General features: G+C 32.1%; 3 protein-coding genes across 5 annotated transcripts; 1 reads left to right on the top strand and 2 right to left on the bottom strand.

The window, feature by feature from the left end:
* Positions 1-1,619: 1,619 nt before the first annotated feature.
* Positions 1,620-3,889, bottom strand: LOC100778708 (uncharacterized). Of its 3 annotated transcripts, none has more exons than XM_003526834.4 (4): positions 3,714-3,889; positions 3,565-3,627; positions 2,622-3,268; positions 1,620-1,990 (listed from the first exon to the last, which is right to left on the bottom strand). In XM_003526834.4, exons 3-4 carry the CDS (start codon positions 3,210-3,212, stop codon positions 1,778-1,780), a joined length of 804 nt encoding a protein of 267 aa, XP_003526882.1. In that variant the 5' UTR covers positions 3,213-3,268; positions 3,565-3,627; positions 3,714-3,889; the 3' UTR covers positions 1,620-1,777. The 3 variants fall into 3 exon arrangements, with proteins under 3 accessions (XP_003526882.1, XP_014631970.1, XP_040872470.1); XM_014776484.3 differs by having other exon boundaries at positions 3,573-3,627; positions 3,714-3,852; XM_041016536.1 differs by having other exon boundaries at positions 3,569-3,627; positions 3,714-3,852.
* Positions 3,890-12,119: 8,230 nt separating this feature from the next.
* LOC106799007 (uncharacterized) lies at positions 12,120-13,625 on the bottom strand. The gene has a single exon (XM_014776951.1). It carries the CDS (start codon positions 13,623-13,625, stop codon positions 12,120-12,122), a length of 1,506 nt encoding a protein of 501 aa, XP_014632437.1.
* Positions 13,626-15,952: 2,327 nt separating this feature from the next.
* LOC100500256 (small nuclear ribonucleoprotein E) lies at positions 15,953-17,378 on the top strand. The gene is made up of 5 exons (XM_003526835.4): positions 15,953-16,105; positions 16,195-16,221; positions 16,332-16,394; positions 16,804-16,928; positions 17,082-17,378. Exons 1-5 carry the CDS (start codon positions 16,064-16,066, stop codon positions 17,089-17,091), a joined length of 267 nt encoding a protein of 88 aa, XP_003526883.1. The 5' UTR covers positions 15,953-16,063; the 3' UTR covers positions 17,092-17,378.
* The last annotated feature ends 135 nt before the right edge of the window (positions 17,379-17,513 follow it).

Here is a 17,513-nt window from a genome sequence, read left to right on the forward strand (position 1 = left end):
GGATGAATTTGGACGATTTTTTACTGGGTCATAATCAAATGTACAGTTTAGATAAAGATAAATGGTTGCTTGCTATTCCTTGAAGGAAAAACAATTTCAAATTTGGATATTATAAGGAAAATGTGAAATTACTAGGCAGCCGTCTTAGACCTCTAGTGATTTAAGATTTCTTCACACACACAAATTGTTGGTTATAAATTTTAAAATTTTATTTGTCATTATTAACATTATATAACTTGAAAATATATATTGCCGTAGAGTATTTAATAAATCTCGTTACTTATTTAAAAATTTGTAGGAGAAATTATTTTCTATTTATTTTGAACTAAAAAAAATCACATTAAAATGAATATAAAGCTTAAATTTCATTAAAATGATATGTAGAAATATAGCATTTTGATGAAAATATAGTAATAATTGATAAATTCACACATTCAGTGTCCATGCATTATTTTTCTTACTTTTCCGTTGTCCGTGTACAGAAAACTTTCAAGTTTCACCAAACCAAACCCCATTTCTCAGTTGATTTTTTTTTCTTCATTTTTGGGTATACCTTCAGATAGTTGTGACTAGCATTTTTGGTTAAAAAATAGTAAGTGAGAATTATTATTTTCCCACTCAGTTCGAAAATCAAATTTAGTGTTTCACTTAACTTTTCTTTGAGTTCCGCACCTCTGCATTACTTCAAGGTTTGACAAGAACAAGAACATTGACACTAAATGTGCATAAACAAGGATCAACCAAAAAGAAGGGGAAGCAGGTTCGGGTGATGGATTCTTCTCACACTTGTTCACCAAACAATCAAGTAATACATGCTATCCACCTTGTTTCCAAATGCTGTGGTTATGCATAGAAGCATTTTTTTGTAGAAATAAAATGGTAAAAACATGAACTTGGAAGCATAATCATAATCTTTTCTTTTATTTTTACCCATGTATTAGAGAACACATTATTAAAACTTAAATTTCTCTGATATTTTTTTGATGTGTTTCCAAGTAAATATTCTGAAATACTTTAAGGTCCTTTGTAGTGGTGGAGGTTGATTTTTCACCACCACATATGGAAAATATTTTTAATGACAATTTCCATGATGATCTTCTCGGTTATATAAAGTTGAGGATCAATTACTAGTTTGTTTAGTAGCTGCATGGCATGTATGATCCTTAATGTCCCTACAACTTTTCTTGATTTACTAGCCTGAGGCACAAGCTCCATTCTCATTCTAATATATTTGTTGGCCATTGGAGGTTTCTATTTGTATATTATTTTTTACATTATACTGAAGTTAATGCACATTTCTTTTTCCTCACTTGCTCGCATCAATCAAAACACTTAGGTGTGTTAACCACTCCTTTTGCACTCTTTGGAAAGTTAAAGGAAAAATACAAGTCCCGAAACTCACAAAATGTAGAAAGTATAAAACTAAAAAATTTCATTTACTAGTGTACTAGCTTTCAATTCAACTCTTATGATAAAGAATGCAAAACCTTCTCAGTAGGTTCAAGAAAACTTTTACCCACGTAACTTTCTATTTAAGATTATTGTTATTATTGAACAAAGAGGAGAAAAAGAGTAGAAGAAATCAGCAAATATTGAATTAACCTGTATGATACATAAAATTTATCCAAAAGCCATATATAGTTTCATAATGTAACGGAGAGCCAGATTTTTAAGTCCAGGCTCACATATCATCATACACATTCATTACTATTTTCTAAGGAAAAAAAATGCTGAAAGTGTTTAAAATTGCAAGTGAAGTCAAAATTGGCTATAGCTCTTAATCTGTCTTCTTTTCTGATAATTGGGTTCTGTTGACAACCACAGATCTTTTATCCTCTGCTGACTTGGTATAGATCTCTCCCTTCTCTTGGAAATACCTCTCAAAAGCTCTTGGAAGGAACCTGGGTATCAAGAACCCAAATAGATTAATGGAGAAATAAGCCAGATTGGCCACTGCCAGACCCTTTCCGAACCAATACCATGCCAAGTCCTGCATGCATTGCAACATTACCAATTCATTCATTAGTCCTAGGTTGAATTTGAAGGAATTATCTATGCATGTATGACGTGTCTCAATTCTTATATACACAACTCTTTACTCTTGGATCAGATAAAATTCAAGTGAGTCTGACTAGATAATAAATAAAACTCATCAAAATATAGGTGGAACTGCATTGTTTAGTTGAATTCAAATGATTGAAATGAATTTCATCTAATAGTACAATGAAGTTTCATCCAATGACTTCATTAACCATTTGCTTCATCCCTTAAATCCCTTTGACAAGTGGACCTACAATCCTACATTATTTAGCAGAACCCAAATATAGTCAATGATACAAGGATGAAATATTGTGGATATATTTCATGAATTTAATTAAAATCCAAAAGTTTAAAAATTCAAGGCTTAAATATATGCACAATATGTTTAATTAAAATCCTATATTGACTATGTGAGAAACTAACAGGGTGTCCTAAAAAGTTACACGGTCAGATATCAGATAGTTAAATAAAAAAAGGTAATAAACTGATAAAAGAGTATATTTAAGCCAAAATTCAATCATGAATGACTATGTAGAGAAATGATTAGGTGGTCCAATCATGTGTCCCGATAGAAAAATGACCTGAAATTTGGCATTGACAGGCAAAGTCTTGTTGAGCCAGACATCATGAATCCAATCAATATCCACAAAGATCCTCCGAATTGTGTAGATGATTGGCACCAACGCCCTCACGGGTGGCGAAAACAGAGACAAACCACCAATAATGTTCTCAGTGAGTATCTGAAACGATAGCAAGAACAAGTGCGGGGTGGCAGAACGCACTGCATGCTCATCCCCTCTTGCAAACCCACCAAGCACGTAAGCCAGCGGCAAGAACAGCCCCACGGTGGTGCCAAAAACAACATACATTCGGAACAATCTGCTCCCTTTGAAGATCTCAGTCCCCGACGAAGACGCCGATGGAAATGCGAATTGTGAAAGTGCCAAGATGTATGCAGAGGCGAATGCAGGGAACACTAGATCAAGGAGTGGGACGAGGCCACTTGCTGAGAACACCAAGATGAAGGCCACCAGCTGAAGTTCTATCACGCGCAGTGAACCCATCATGCCACCCATTGGTGCCTGTTCTGTTCTTCGTTTAGGCTTTGTACCTGCTGCTTCAGCCACTGTTGCTGCTGGTGGACCAGACACTGCTAGAGACACACCTGACATTTTTTTTCTTTCACTCGCCTTGGTTTTTTAGTTTATGTTCTTAGACACATAAATATCTGTGTCACAAGTCACAACACAACAACATTAATAATAGCAATAACAAACAACATAAAGACATGCCAAAACTTATATGTCTATGTTTGGTTCAATTCCAAATGGCAGTTGAATCAAAAACAAAATACGCGTACAGCAGTAGTTATAGAACTATATTTTTGTCCTAATGATAATGCATGCATTTGATCGAGGGACGATTATAAATTTACCATCAATTGAGTTTTCTATAAGCTATATGAAAATTAAAGTGGTTGCTAAATAAAGTCGATACAATTTAGAGCTAATTAATTGGACATACCCACTTACAAAAAGGTGGTGAAGATGAGGAAGACTTGATACGAAGGAGAATTATTCAAAGTTGCTGTAGGCAATAATTCAGAGAAAATAAAGTTATTTTGGGGGCAATGAAGAGACAAAATGGAATCTAAGATGAGATCTTAGTCTTACAACTAAAATGGACGAGAGAGAGGAAGAGGAAGGAGTGTTGATTCAAATGAAGCGTTGCCGTAGGCGATGAAAGATATCGATTATGTCAAGGTTGCTGTGTGTATGATCCTAAATTGGTGCACAAGACATAAAAGAACCATGCACTTCCCCAAGACACGCGAATCAATAGCAACGTTGTAACGTGGAATGTGGCATGCACGACACTTGTTTCTCTAATACCTTGAGTGCCCAATGCCATGCACGTGTTACTTTCAATTTTTTTTCTTAAAAGTGCTGTTGCATTCTAGTTTCTTCTTTTAAGAGGTGTGACATTCTAGTTAGCTAGCGTATTTTGTCATTTTATAAGCTAGGAGAACTTCTTTCACCAACTCCCCTCTTTCTTATCGTTTAGGATCGAGATTTTAATCTTTTAAATTTCAAAATAATGATTGGTGATAAAATAAAAGGAAGAAAAATGAGTTTCTCTATATCTAGATTATTTTTTAAAAGACAAAATTTAAGTCAAATTTTATTTTATTTTTATTGTTATGTTTTGGCACGAAATGTTTTTCAATAATAAATAATTTCTGTTTAGTATATATTATATAATTTTAAAAATTAATTATCTGTTTTTATTTTATTAGAGAATAAAATCACAAGAAACTTACGTCATTTCTTAAATAAGTGTTTTTATTTTATAGACAATAAAGGATAATATCATGAAAAACCAGAGAAAAGAACATGGATAAAGAGACCAAAACGAGTTTTTTTTTCTTTCCAAGACCAAGACCAAGACCAAAACGAGTTTTGATATGTCACCGAATTGATATATGAATATCTATCATACAGAGTATCTTAATCTTATACTAATTATCACAGGTTGGCTTAGTGACAAGTGGTGGTGAGAATATCTTAATCTTATACTGACCTTTTTTCGGTGCCTTTACTTTTTTTTATTTTTTTATTTTATTTTTTTCTTCTTTCTAACGGGTACTAATATTCTTCGAAAGTTCAGTTATCTATACGGATAAAAAAGGCCAAATGAGGTTTCTTAGCTTATTTTTTTAGTTTATTTTATTTATTTATCTTTTAGATTTATTTTGATACTTTATCTTTTAAAATTGATTCAAAATTATTCTTTTATCAATTTAAAGTTAATGTGGTTAATAATATTCAAATATTAATAGCTAAAAAGTCGCCACAAAATAAAAAATAAAAATATCATAATCTCCAAACTATTCTAGCTTTTTCTCTCTCCTTAGAACCCTTCATCTTCTCTCAAAGGTAAAAATTTTCGACATCTAATCTCTCCTCATCAAGTTCCTCTCCTTCCAAAATCAAATTTATCCTAGTCGTTTCGCTTTTCAATCTTTTCTAATTGAAACCCTAGCTTCTACACTACAAATCTCAAAAGACAATAAGAGTGTCTTAGATTTTGCTTATTACATACTTGAATGGACGTGATTACTCTTTTTCCCTCATCTTCATCGCGTGTAGTGTCTTCCGTGTTGCACATGACAATAAGATTACCTCCTTCGATGGGATTACCAAAGCCCCTTATTCATGACACCATTCACTCAAATTCGACTATGATTTATGATTTGCATGTGTAGTTGTAGGATTTTCGATCCAAAAGAAGATTAGGAATATGACCGTGAAACTAATTAAGCATATTCTGAGTGATCTTTCTTATTTTTTGTTTTGTGATGAATTTTAACCATTTAACGACATTAACTTTAACGAAAAAATCATTTTATACCTTTTAAAAAAAATTAAATAACAAAGTGAACTTTTTAAAAAATAAAAGACTAAAATAAAAAAAAGATAAAATAATCAAATAAATCACTTGATCCATAAAAAAAAACTCGGTTATCATCATTACAATTTACTAATAACATAACAATATATTACAAAAAAAAAAAAAGAAATGTTATACCGAAGGCGCTTAATATATTTTTTTCTAAATTAGAAGAATATGAATTAGAATGCAATTCTGGAACGGTTGAATTGAAGTTAGAGCAGTGTTAATAACAAAAATAGTGAGATTAAAGCAGCAAGAGCATAAAACTAAAGGAAAAAAAATGTGATATCTTTTTTTACAAAAAGAAACAATTGTTCGGCATGAGACTTATTGAAAATTTTAAAATAATAATAATAATAATAATATATAAGTGGAAGAGAATTCTCACCACTTTTTGAATTACTAGTTACTAAATTGAGTTAAATCAAACTCAAATTTTAAGAATATTTTAAAAATATCCTTTGAAACTTTAGTCTGTGATAATGCTTGTTCACTCTTTTATTTTTAGTTTTTCTTTTTCTTAAATAACGAACTGGGCCAAACATTTGTTCATCTTCTTTATTGAAAAGCCCATTTCTTTTATTGTTGTAGTTAATCACCTTACGAGGTAAGTGATGCTAAATTGCTAATAAATTTCTCGGCCATGTTACTCGTAAATGTAAATGTTGTAGGCTGTGGAGCCAATTAACGCCACTATATCTGATAAGCTTGCGTATTATGTAAGCCACTGCAATCTTTTCAAGAATTCACATTTAATAGCCAATAAATTATTTTATATTTTTTTAATTAAAAATCTGATAAAGAGAATTTGCAATCCCATTACACATGATTATATACACGAACGCTCGAATCGCCAGACAAAGTTAAGTGAAACGAAACACTTACTTTCGAGTTTAGAATAAAAGGTTCCCAACTTTTCGTACTACAAATTTGTTTTAAGTTTCTTTGATTGTTGCTACCATGGCTGGTACTCAAACAGATGTGCATGTGCCATTGAAACTTGTGGTGAACAAAGAGACAAACAAAGTCTTATTTGCTGAAACAGGGAAGGACTTTGTGGATGTGTTGTTTAGCTTCTTGATACTGCCTTTAGGAACCATTGCAAGGCTTGTTGAGAAAAAGAGTCTAACATAGATCAGTTGTAGTTGGTTGACACTGTAAAATATATGATTATTACAAATAGATAAATAATATGTATATTTTTTTATAGTGAGATTTCTCTTCAATGTGTTTGATTCTTTGAAGGCTCAGAGAAACAATATTTCACTTTTTTAAACTATTCTTTTTTATCTCTCTACGGCGTGATAGTTAGAGGTTAGAGAGAATTGTTTTTCTTTCAGGAAATGAACATTATTTCACGTTAGTAGATATTAACTCATTTATAACCATTACTCTCTTATCAAATAGTAGTTATTTCTAAAAATTATTTCAATTTAATCCAATTACAATTTACTCTTTAATTATTAATTATTTATTTATTAGTCCTTCCATAAGTCAGATGTCTCTCACATGAAATATTAATTCTTACATTCTTCCATTTGACTCATATGACATTACTAAACATTATTGACTAAATAAATAAATATATTAAACTAGCATAATACGCATTAAAATGACTAAATCATTCTATACATTGAGTACATTAAAATTTCATGATTAAGAATAAAAATCAATTTGAGTCATGATGGTTGTACATCACTTAATCGACGTAGTCCCTTTCATATATTATAAATTAGTCTTCTCCTTAATATAATCAGTAATTAGGAGTACATAATTGGTCCAACATAATGTTTTTATTTAAGACAAAACCTGTTAACATTATTTCAATACAAATATGCATGCAAACATTAGAGAGTTAGTTGTAAGTGGGTCTTGAAGACTAAACGTAACTCTCATGATAACCTTGAATGTTACAACGTTAGACTTGTTGCTAAGGAATTTATTCAGAAAGATGACATTGATTATAAAGACTCATTTTCTCTGATCTCACGAAATGATTCTTTCAGGATTATCATGACATTAGTAGTCCATTATGACTTGGAATTACATCAGATGGATGCGAAAATTATTTTTCTTAATGGAGATTTAGAGGAGAATATTTATATGGACCAACCAATGAGGTTCTCAGTTGAAGGAAAAGAACACATGGTGTGCAAATTAAAGAAATCAATATACGGTCTTAAAGGAAAATATGGTCTTAAGCAAACTTCCCACCAATAGTATTTGAAGTTTAATGATATCATTGTTTCCTTTGAATTTAAGGAATATACTATTGATCGATGTATATATCTGAAGGTCAGTGAGAGTAAGATTATTTTTCTAAGTCTATATGTTGATGATATCTTGCTTCCAATTAATGATCTTGGTCTTCTTCATGAGACTAAGAAGTTTATCTCTAGTAACTTTGAAATGAAAGATATGGGTGAGACAAGCTATGTGATAGGGATAAAAATATACCAAAATAGATCACAAGTATTGTTAGACTTGTCTTAGAAAACATATATTAATAAAGTACTAGACATATTTAGGATGGAAAAGTATTGAGCATCACTCATTCCAATTCAGAAAAGAGACAAATTTAGTCTGACACGATGTCCTAAAAATGATCTAGAACGAAAACAAATGAAAGCAATTTCATATGCATCAGTTGGTTGTAGTATTATGTATGCTTAGATTTGTACTCGACCAGACATAAACTTTGCAATTGAATTGTTAGGAAGATATCAAAGTAACCCGGAAATGGAATATTGGAAAGCTACAAAAACGGTTCAGAGATACTTACTGGAGCAAAAGATCGCATGCTTACATATAGGAAGTTTGATCACCTTAAGGTGATTGGGTATTTAGACTCAAATTTTGTTGGATGTGTGGATACGAGAAAATTCACTCTTAGCTATGTATTCCTTTTAGCAGGAGGAGAAATATCGTGGAAGAATGCAAAACAATCAGTTGTTGCTGCATCTACCATAGAAGCTAGATTTGTAGCATGTTTTGAGGCTATAATTTAGGCTAATGGGTTGCAGAACTTTATTTCAGGGCTTGAAATTATCGACAATATTGTTAGGTCGCTGAAAATGTATTGTGATAACTTCGCAACAATATTTTTTTTTAAGAACGATAAGTACTCTAAGGATGCTAAACATATGGAATTGGAGTACTTTGCCGTGAAGGAAAAAGTTCAAAAACAAAGAGTGTCAATAGAACATATTAGCACAAATCCTATGATAAATGATCCTTTGACAAAGGGATTACCGCCCAAGACATTTGTAGAACATGTTGAAAATATGAGCATTACTGTTAATGATGATCATTAAATGTAATTTACCTTATGTTTTTCAGTGATACTCTAAGCTCATTTATGATATGTTTTCGATTACTTGTTCTTTATGTTTACATGCATATTTGTATTTGAGTAATGTTAACAAGTTTTGTCTTGAATAAAAATATTATGTTGGACCAATTATGTACTCGTAACTAATGATCATATTAAAGAGAAAACTAATTTGTAATACATGAAAGAGACTATGTCGATTAAGTGATGTATAATCGTCATGACTCAAATTGATTTCTATTCTTATTCATGAAATTATGATGTACCCAATGTATAGAACGATTTAGTCATTTTAATGCACATTATGTTAGTTTAATCTATTTTATTTATTTAGTCCATAATGTTTGGTAATGTCATATTAGCTAAGTGGGAGAATGTAAGAATTAATGTCTCATGTGAGAGACATGCAATTTATATAGAGACTAATAAATAAATAGTTAATAATTGTGGATTAAATTGAAAAAATTTCTAGAAATAACTATTATTTGATGAGAGTAGTGATTTAAAAGGGGTTTAATCCCATTAACATAAAACAAGATTATCTTCTTGGCATAAAAGTATTCTCTCAAAACCCTAGGCATTACAAACATAGAGAGATGGAAAGAATAGTTAAGAAAATAAAATTTTGTTTTCTTCATCTTTCAAGAAAATTAAGACGCACCGAAAATTTAATAGAGATCTCACTATGAAGAGAGGTATGTCTTACTCTCTAATGATTGTGTAAGAATTATAAATTTCAAGATTCTACTGATTTTCTGTAATTGTTAATTTCAAGAACCCTTAAGACTTACACTGTTCTCTCCAATTTTAGCCTTAAATTTACTCAACCATTTGAATACTCCTTTCAATGATTTGAAGGAAAAAATTGTTACCATTAGCATCAAGGAGGTAAGAATAAATGTAGATTTTTCATCTTATGTGGTACTCAATCTCTGCTCTGACTGATGGTCTCGGTCACTTGTTAACCGAAGTTAAGGAGGAGAAAGGAGACCTATTAACTTTGTGTCGTGTGTTCAGTGTTCACAAGATATGTTAGGGAAACTTTGAAATGGACAACCTTACTATATTTACTACTTGTCGTTGTTAATTTCTGCTAGCTTCGTTGCTTCTAATTTGTCCCTGTATTCATGTCTTGGTTCATGGCTTTTGTATTTATGGCCGAGAATTTTGTTTAGGACTTCGTGTGCCTCTTCTTGATTAAAACACGTTGAGTTAAAGACTAGTCATGTGAACTAAAAAGTTTTAAATGAACTGATCAAGGCAACATAATATATGGCCATAAATCTGTATAAATAAGTCACTTAAGTGCACTTATGATTTACAAATTAGTGTTTTTTTTCCCCTATAATTCTTTAACCGAGGTACTAATTTGCAAGACCCTAAAACTAAAGAAAAATTGATGCCCTCCACCAGGTACATTGAAGTGTAAGATGCCGCCTTCTTTAGTGAACAATCTTTGCCTAATGTGCAAGTTTGCTTTACAGGCAAGCTAACACAGTTTCTAACACTCTAACTAGAGCATCTATTTCTTATGTTATCCCCTGTTATTTTAATTCATTATCTTCATGTATTGTTGAACAAATTTCCAGAAAAATGATATGGGCCGGTTATTATATATAAAAAAAAGAAGGATATTGGCTCATCCTGATATTTGAAAAATATTTTTGTGAAACTTTAATTTATGATAGTACTTGGCCACATTCTTTTTAGTTTTTTTTTTTATAAAAAAAATAAGAAACTGAGCCAAACATTTATTCATCTTCTTTATTGTAAACGCCTTACGAGGTAAGTGATGCTAAATTGCTACTACTAATTAATTTATCGGTGATGTTACTCGCAAATGTAAAGGTCGTATGCTGTGAAAATAGAGCCAATTAACGCCACCTAAAAAATTTCTTCTTATTTTGGGTCCTAATTTGGCAATTTAAGTGATGATAAAATAATTTTAGCCCACAAAATAAGACATATGGATTAATTTCAAGGACTTTAACTGAAATTATAAAATATTTCACAGATTTATTTAAGTTTTTCTTAATTTTAGAGACTAAAATTATAGACGAATACAAATTTAGGAACTACATTAATCATTTAGTCTATTTTTTAATTTAAGAAAAGATGACAATGCAAGATTTTTTATTTATTTATCAAGAGATAGGAGTTCAATTTACTCATTTTTTATTTATATTTTAATATTATTTATTAACCATATCAGGTTTTCATTTTTTTCTCTCGAAGTTTTATCTTTTTAAGACTTTTTTTATATTAAAATTGCAATCAAATACAACTTTATTTTGTAATTTTTTTATTTCCTCTAAACTGAAATAAGTAAAAAAAAAAAAAAACTGTGATAGACTAAAATATACACAAAGAGAACAATTTTAAGACATTTATTCAAACACACATTTTATTAATGATTAAAATATATAAACAATTACAAAAGTCATGAGAGTCATTAAAATGTGTTGTCAAAGCATCTCCAACGTGTTGTCTACACCTCTATGAAACGATATCAAAGACCAGCTTGGTGCGTTAGTTAATTGGATGACACAACCCCTGATTCTTTAATATGGGGCAATTCTCAATCTGGTTCCTCCCAGAGTTTTGGAACTTTATTTGGAAAAACACCTTACCCCTGATTTGTCTTGGGATTGCTGATGCTCATGCAGACTTTGAATTTTCTGTGATAACATAAAATCATGGTTCACCACTCAACTCAAGCTCCCTTCTATGATTCTCTTTGCCTGTACGTGCTGCTACCTGTGGCAAGTTTGTAATATTTTGATCTTCGAAGATAAAAAAATGGCATGATTGGTTTCTATTAAACCAGATTTTTGTACCATTGTGGCCATGATATTTTCTACTTCGACGATGAAAAATGGTCATAAACAACCAACTTTTGTTGTTTGGATATCTCTCGATATTCATTTTGATTTTTCATATTGTTTAATTATGTCGGAAATAATTCAAGTTTCATATGAGTGACAACCCTCATCCTTTAAACTAGTTTTTGGGGTTGAGTTAGGTCTCTCACATTATTAATTCTAAAATGATATGAGAGCCAATTCTGATCCTGAGACCACACTTCCGTTAACTCTCGCTTTGTAGTGACAAACACCTTGTTCACGCATCAGACCCAAGGAGCCAACTTGTGTGCCTATTGGTTAGCTAGAGAAGACTCTTCTTCCGCTTTGCATTTTTTTTTTTTGAAAAAGAAATATAAATTTATATTCCAAAAAACTATGAAGTACAGAACGACCCCTAGGGTCCAGTTTAAAAGAAACAAAGAATACCAAAACTATATCATAAGGAGGTGAGCAATTTGCTCTCTATAATTCTTTTTCATCCATAGTCGATGCACTACTGTACCTATAATTTCATCAGCTATATCTGTCGTGTCAACTTTTTCATGAATTTTATTATTTCTATACTTCCAACATCTATACACCGTCTCCGCAAAAGATGTTTTTAGGAAACGACTCTTCCAATTCTTTCCTTTGCTCGTATCCTCTATCCAATCTAACTCTTGCAACCACCCTGCGGGTTCATGATCAACATTTAGCCAATCCAACACCTTTTTCCAAATAGCATACATTTCCCCGCATTCAAACAGAAGATGTTGAACCGTTTCAACCTCTTCACAGAACGCACACCGGGCATCATTCACAATACCAAACCTATACAACCTTTCTTTCGTGGCCAATCTGTTATGACAAGCTAGCCATAGAATAAACAAGGCTCTAGGCCGAGCTTCATTGTTAAAAAATACTTTCCTCCAAGATACCACCGGTTGGGGCTCCAACAGCCCATAGTAAAACTGGTTGACGCGAAATCTGTTGGTCCGGAGCAAATCTGTCCATTGAGCCATCTCTTGCACTTTCACCCTCTGCTTTAGAATTCCTTTCATAATCCAAGAGCAGGACGCTTTTATCGGCACTGTCATAATGTCTTCTCCTCTAGTGTAGTATGTATGAACCCATTGAATCCACAAGCTATCTTCTTTCTTATACAGATTCCAAAGTAGTTTGATTAAGCACGCCCTGTTCCAACTTTGGAAATTTATCACATTCAAACCACCTTGATTTTTTGGAGCACATACCTTATTCCACGCCACGGGACTTTTCTTCGTAACACAGCTTTTACCAGTCCAGAGAAAAGACCTGCAGACAGCCTCTATTCTACGAATCACACCCTTAGGAAGCGGTAAACACTGCATCCAGTAGTTTGCAGTTGCAAAAATGATGCTTCGCAGCAGCTGAACACGGCCTGAGTAACTAAGCGTATGGGCACTCCAATGATTTACCCTATCAAGGATTTTATCCACCAGCCCCACACACTGAGCATTGTTAATCTGTCGGCTTGTCAACGGGATCCCTAAGTATCTGAAAGGCAGCGGGCCTTTCGCAAAACCAGTAATACCTGCAAGTTGGCCTTCACCATTCCCATTCATCCCACCACAATAAATTTTACATTTATGCAGGTTAACAAACAAACCTGTGAATTGGGAGAACTCATTGAATCTCTCCATGACTAGCTTGACTGACATGACATCCCCTCTTGAGAAAAGAAGAAGATCGTCCGCAAAGCTCACATCTATAATCTGAATCTTTTCGCATTTGCTGTGGAAATTAAAGTTAGGAATAGCTCTAAGGCCTTTTAATTTCCTATGCAAATACTCCATGATCACGACAAAGAGCAAGGGGGAGATAGGATCCCCTTGCCTAAGACCTCTCCTAGCTTCCATCTTTTTAGTGTAAACTCCATTAACATTAAACTGATACGTCACGGTACGGACTGCCGTCATAATCCACCCAACGAATCTCCTAGGGAAACTGATTTCTGTCAGAATAACTTTCAAAGAATTCTAGTCAACTGAATCATACGCCTTTTGTATGTCCATCTGAATCATGCAACGCGGCATACCACCCTTCTGACTATACCCTTTAATGAGCTCGTACGCAAGTAAAATATGATCGTGAATCTTTTTACCCGGCACAAACGCAACTTGGTTGTTGCTAGTAATACTACCCAGTACTTTACTCAGTCTATTAGCAATCACTTTGGATATAATTTTGTATACTGTAGTACAACACGATATTGGCCTATAGTCTTTCACTTTTATAGCCTGATGATGCTTTGGTATCAAAGTCACCAGAGTTCTGTTGAACCTGGCATCAAACCCACCATCCCTGAAAAAGTCTAACACAGTCCTCGTAACATCATTTTTGACAGTGCACCACGTTGCTTTAAAAAATTTTGCGCCATATCCATCGACACCTGGTGCCTTCAGATCACCAATGCTTTTTAGGGCTGCTTTTATTTCCTCTATTTCCACCATTTTCACCAATTCAGCTCTCTGGATTCTGTCTAATTGTTTACCATTTCTGATAGCAACTATATCCACACTTTTTAACTTCTCATGAGTTTCACCTAATAGCTTCCCATAAAAGTTTAACACCTCATTGGATATGTCTTCCTGCTGGTGCACCACAGTCCCATCTTCCTGCAAAAGCTTAGTAATACCACATTTTTTCTGCCTGCTTTTTAGAGAGGCATGAAAAAACGCATTGTTGCCGTCACCTAACCGGATCCACTCGACCTTTGCTCTTTGTCTCAGCACTTTCTCTTCATTCTCTTGAAGGTTTAAGAGGTTTTCGGTATGTTGCTTCACTTCCTTAATCCTTTGCTCGTTCATACGATCATGACTCAAGTTATTATGGGCATCTGTCAGCTTATTTCTAATGTTCTCAATCTGCTGTTTGGGGCCCATCAATGGTTTATTCATCATCATCAGTACTGGTTTTAACCTGCTTAGCTTCTTCCATAGGATCTTGACCTGGTCCCCTCCAATAGGTTGGTTCCAGTTGCTATTCACCTCCGTCTTGTAACCATCCATCTCAGTAACTTGATTAATGAATTTAAATTTTTTGTTACCTTTGCTAGAATTCACATCATCTTTGACAAATAATCTGCTGTTTGAGGCCCATCAATTAGTGTCTTTTTGTCTTACTACAAAAGTTGTTGTTTGCTAATGCTACGAGTACGGTGTCCTTGTGTCTGTAGTTGTTATTTCCTTCCTTCTGATAAAAAAACATCTCCAACATTTATAACATTTATTGTTAAATGAGTTGCTTATTTTTAAATATTATTGTTTAATTTATTATATTGGAGGTAATTTATGTGTCGTGTTAGGTGTTTAAAGTTAAACTCAAGTTTCTCATATAATCAACTATTATTATTACTAATGAGTAAAATAATATTTTATTGTCATATAAGAATCATTGTGAACGATGAACATTTAAGAGTTACTTCAAAGTACTTTTTCTATAGCTAATTATAACAACATTTCAATTAATTTATATTCCTTGAGAAATGTAATTAACTTAATTAATCACATTAAATTTATTATTATTTGTACTATCATTTTAAAATTATTTTTTTCTTATCTTTTTATTCACTTAATTGCATCTTATTAATATTTGGAAAAAAAATAATCAAGTAAGTGAATATAAAAAAAAATTAATACATATAAATATTAAAAAAATGATCTTATAAAAAATAACAAACAAATTTCTAAAAATATTCTTATTATTAAAGACTAATAAAATATATGAATTGTTTAACTATAATAATTATTACTTCTAAGATATTTTTTATTTAATTAAAGTTATTTAATAATTGAGATGTTTTCGAGTCATATAAATATATAATTTTTTTCAATGAAAAAATATATAATCTAGGTGAAAAAAATTTATTTCATTTTCATATATATAATATAATATAGTTTTACATATGGTATTTATTTTATGAAATTATATTCTTTTAGTCATTATAAAAATTAATTTGTTTTAATTATTATATAATTAATAAAATCGATGCTATTTTAATTTTTTTATTTAAGGTTAAAACATATATGGATTTTTGTAATTTTGTGAACTAAAAATAAACAGTTTTTTTAAAAAAGAATTAAAATTAAACAACTGCTAAAAATATATTTAAGTTTTTATTATAAATTTATAAATTACAAATTATAACATGGTACTGTACTACTTTTTTATTTTGTTTATTTTTTCTAAAAAATATGAAATTTTAGTTTTTTTTTAAACCCAAAACCCAAATTATAAAAGTCCTAGGCATTGTCCACTTATTGTTATTTGTCTGAAACAGAGAGTGAGAGAGAGGGCAAAACCCTAGCTTTGGAGTCTTCCCTCCCATCTCCCACTTCTTGCAATCTCTGCAGCCATGGCGAGTACCAAAGTTCAGAGGGTTATGACCCAACCTATTGTATAATTCTCACACACTCTTTCACTTTCACTCTCGGTTTTGTTAATTCTAACACTAACCTAACCTCGTTCCTTTCTTCATTTTCCCAGAACTTGATTTTCAGGTTTCTTCAGAGCGTAAGTTTTCACCTACTCATTATCGTTGATAATTCCTTCTGCATTTCCCCTAATTTCTCTTTGTTTTTTGTTCTGACTTTGTTTTCTTTTTCTAATTGTCATTTATGCAGAAAGCGCGCATTCAGATTTGGCTTTTTGAGCAGAAGGATTTGAGGATTGAAGGCCGAATCATCGTGAGTCTTGCTGTTTTTTTTAATGCTTCTTTGTTAACATGTTTATTATAATTTGTCTGTGACTTTATATGTGCGCCGTAATCATCAGTGTATTGGATTGTGAGGGAATTTAGTTTAACGGATTGGTGGTGTTCTGTTCTTTTAAAGGTTTTCGAGTCATACACTTATAATTACCCAACGGAATTGATTCCATGTCCAAAAAGTGTGGATTTTCCTCATCCATTCTGTCATATCTCAATCAGTGTGACCGAAAATTTGTTGACTTCGGGATCTTGTAAACTTTTTGGTTCTTGGGTAGGGGGATTTGGATGAATGGCGGTAGTTGTTGTAGACAGCGTAACTTTGTTAAAAATATTGATCATCTGAGCTGATAGTTAAGGGTAATGTGATTTTATTGTTTTCCAATCAGGGTTTTGATGAATACATGAATTTGGTTCTTGATGATGCTGAAGAAGTGAACGTCAAGAAGAAAAGCAGAAAGACATTAGGGAGGATCCTTCTTAAAGGAGACAACATAACCTTGATGATGAACACGTAAGTGAAATTAAATTGTACTTTTATATTTCTCATGATGAAGACTTGAATGAAATCATAATTGTACTTTTATCTTTCTCATGATTTTCTTTTTCTTTTTTGAAAAGAATATGTGAAATAATTCTCTTACAAGTTTTCTTTTCTAAATTCCAGGGGGAAATGATTAACACTCTGGCACAGTTGTAAACTCCGTTCCTATCCAACAAGAAAGAAAAATTATCTTTCCCTTTCCAGTTTAATTACTGTTTCTCTTGTTAACATCTTGAATATGTTGTGGGAGAAATATTATCATGTATGAATCTGTGAATTTTTAATACTCTAGATAAATTCTTAGTTGAGCAGTTTAACATGTTATATTGCCATCAGTTTGCCTCTATTATATTTGTGCCTGGAAGCTTGTGATTTTATGACTGAGGAAGTATAGCATCAATCTTAACCTCATTTAGTGGATTTCTCCTTTTATTATGTTTATATCATATCTTATTCAATCCTTTATAGGAGTTTGTTAGATTGATTTCTGTGGGATTTCATTTTGTTATATTTGCTAAGGTTTTGCATAAGGCAAATGCCTATTATGCAGATGTG

This window comes from Glycine max, chromosome 6 (genome assembly GCF_000004515.6).
Source record: "Glycine max cultivar Williams 82 chromosome 6, Glycine_max_v4.0, whole genome shotgun sequence".
Classification (NCBI taxonomy): domain Eukaryota; kingdom Viridiplantae; phylum Streptophyta; class Magnoliopsida; order Fabales; family Fabaceae; genus Glycine; species Glycine max.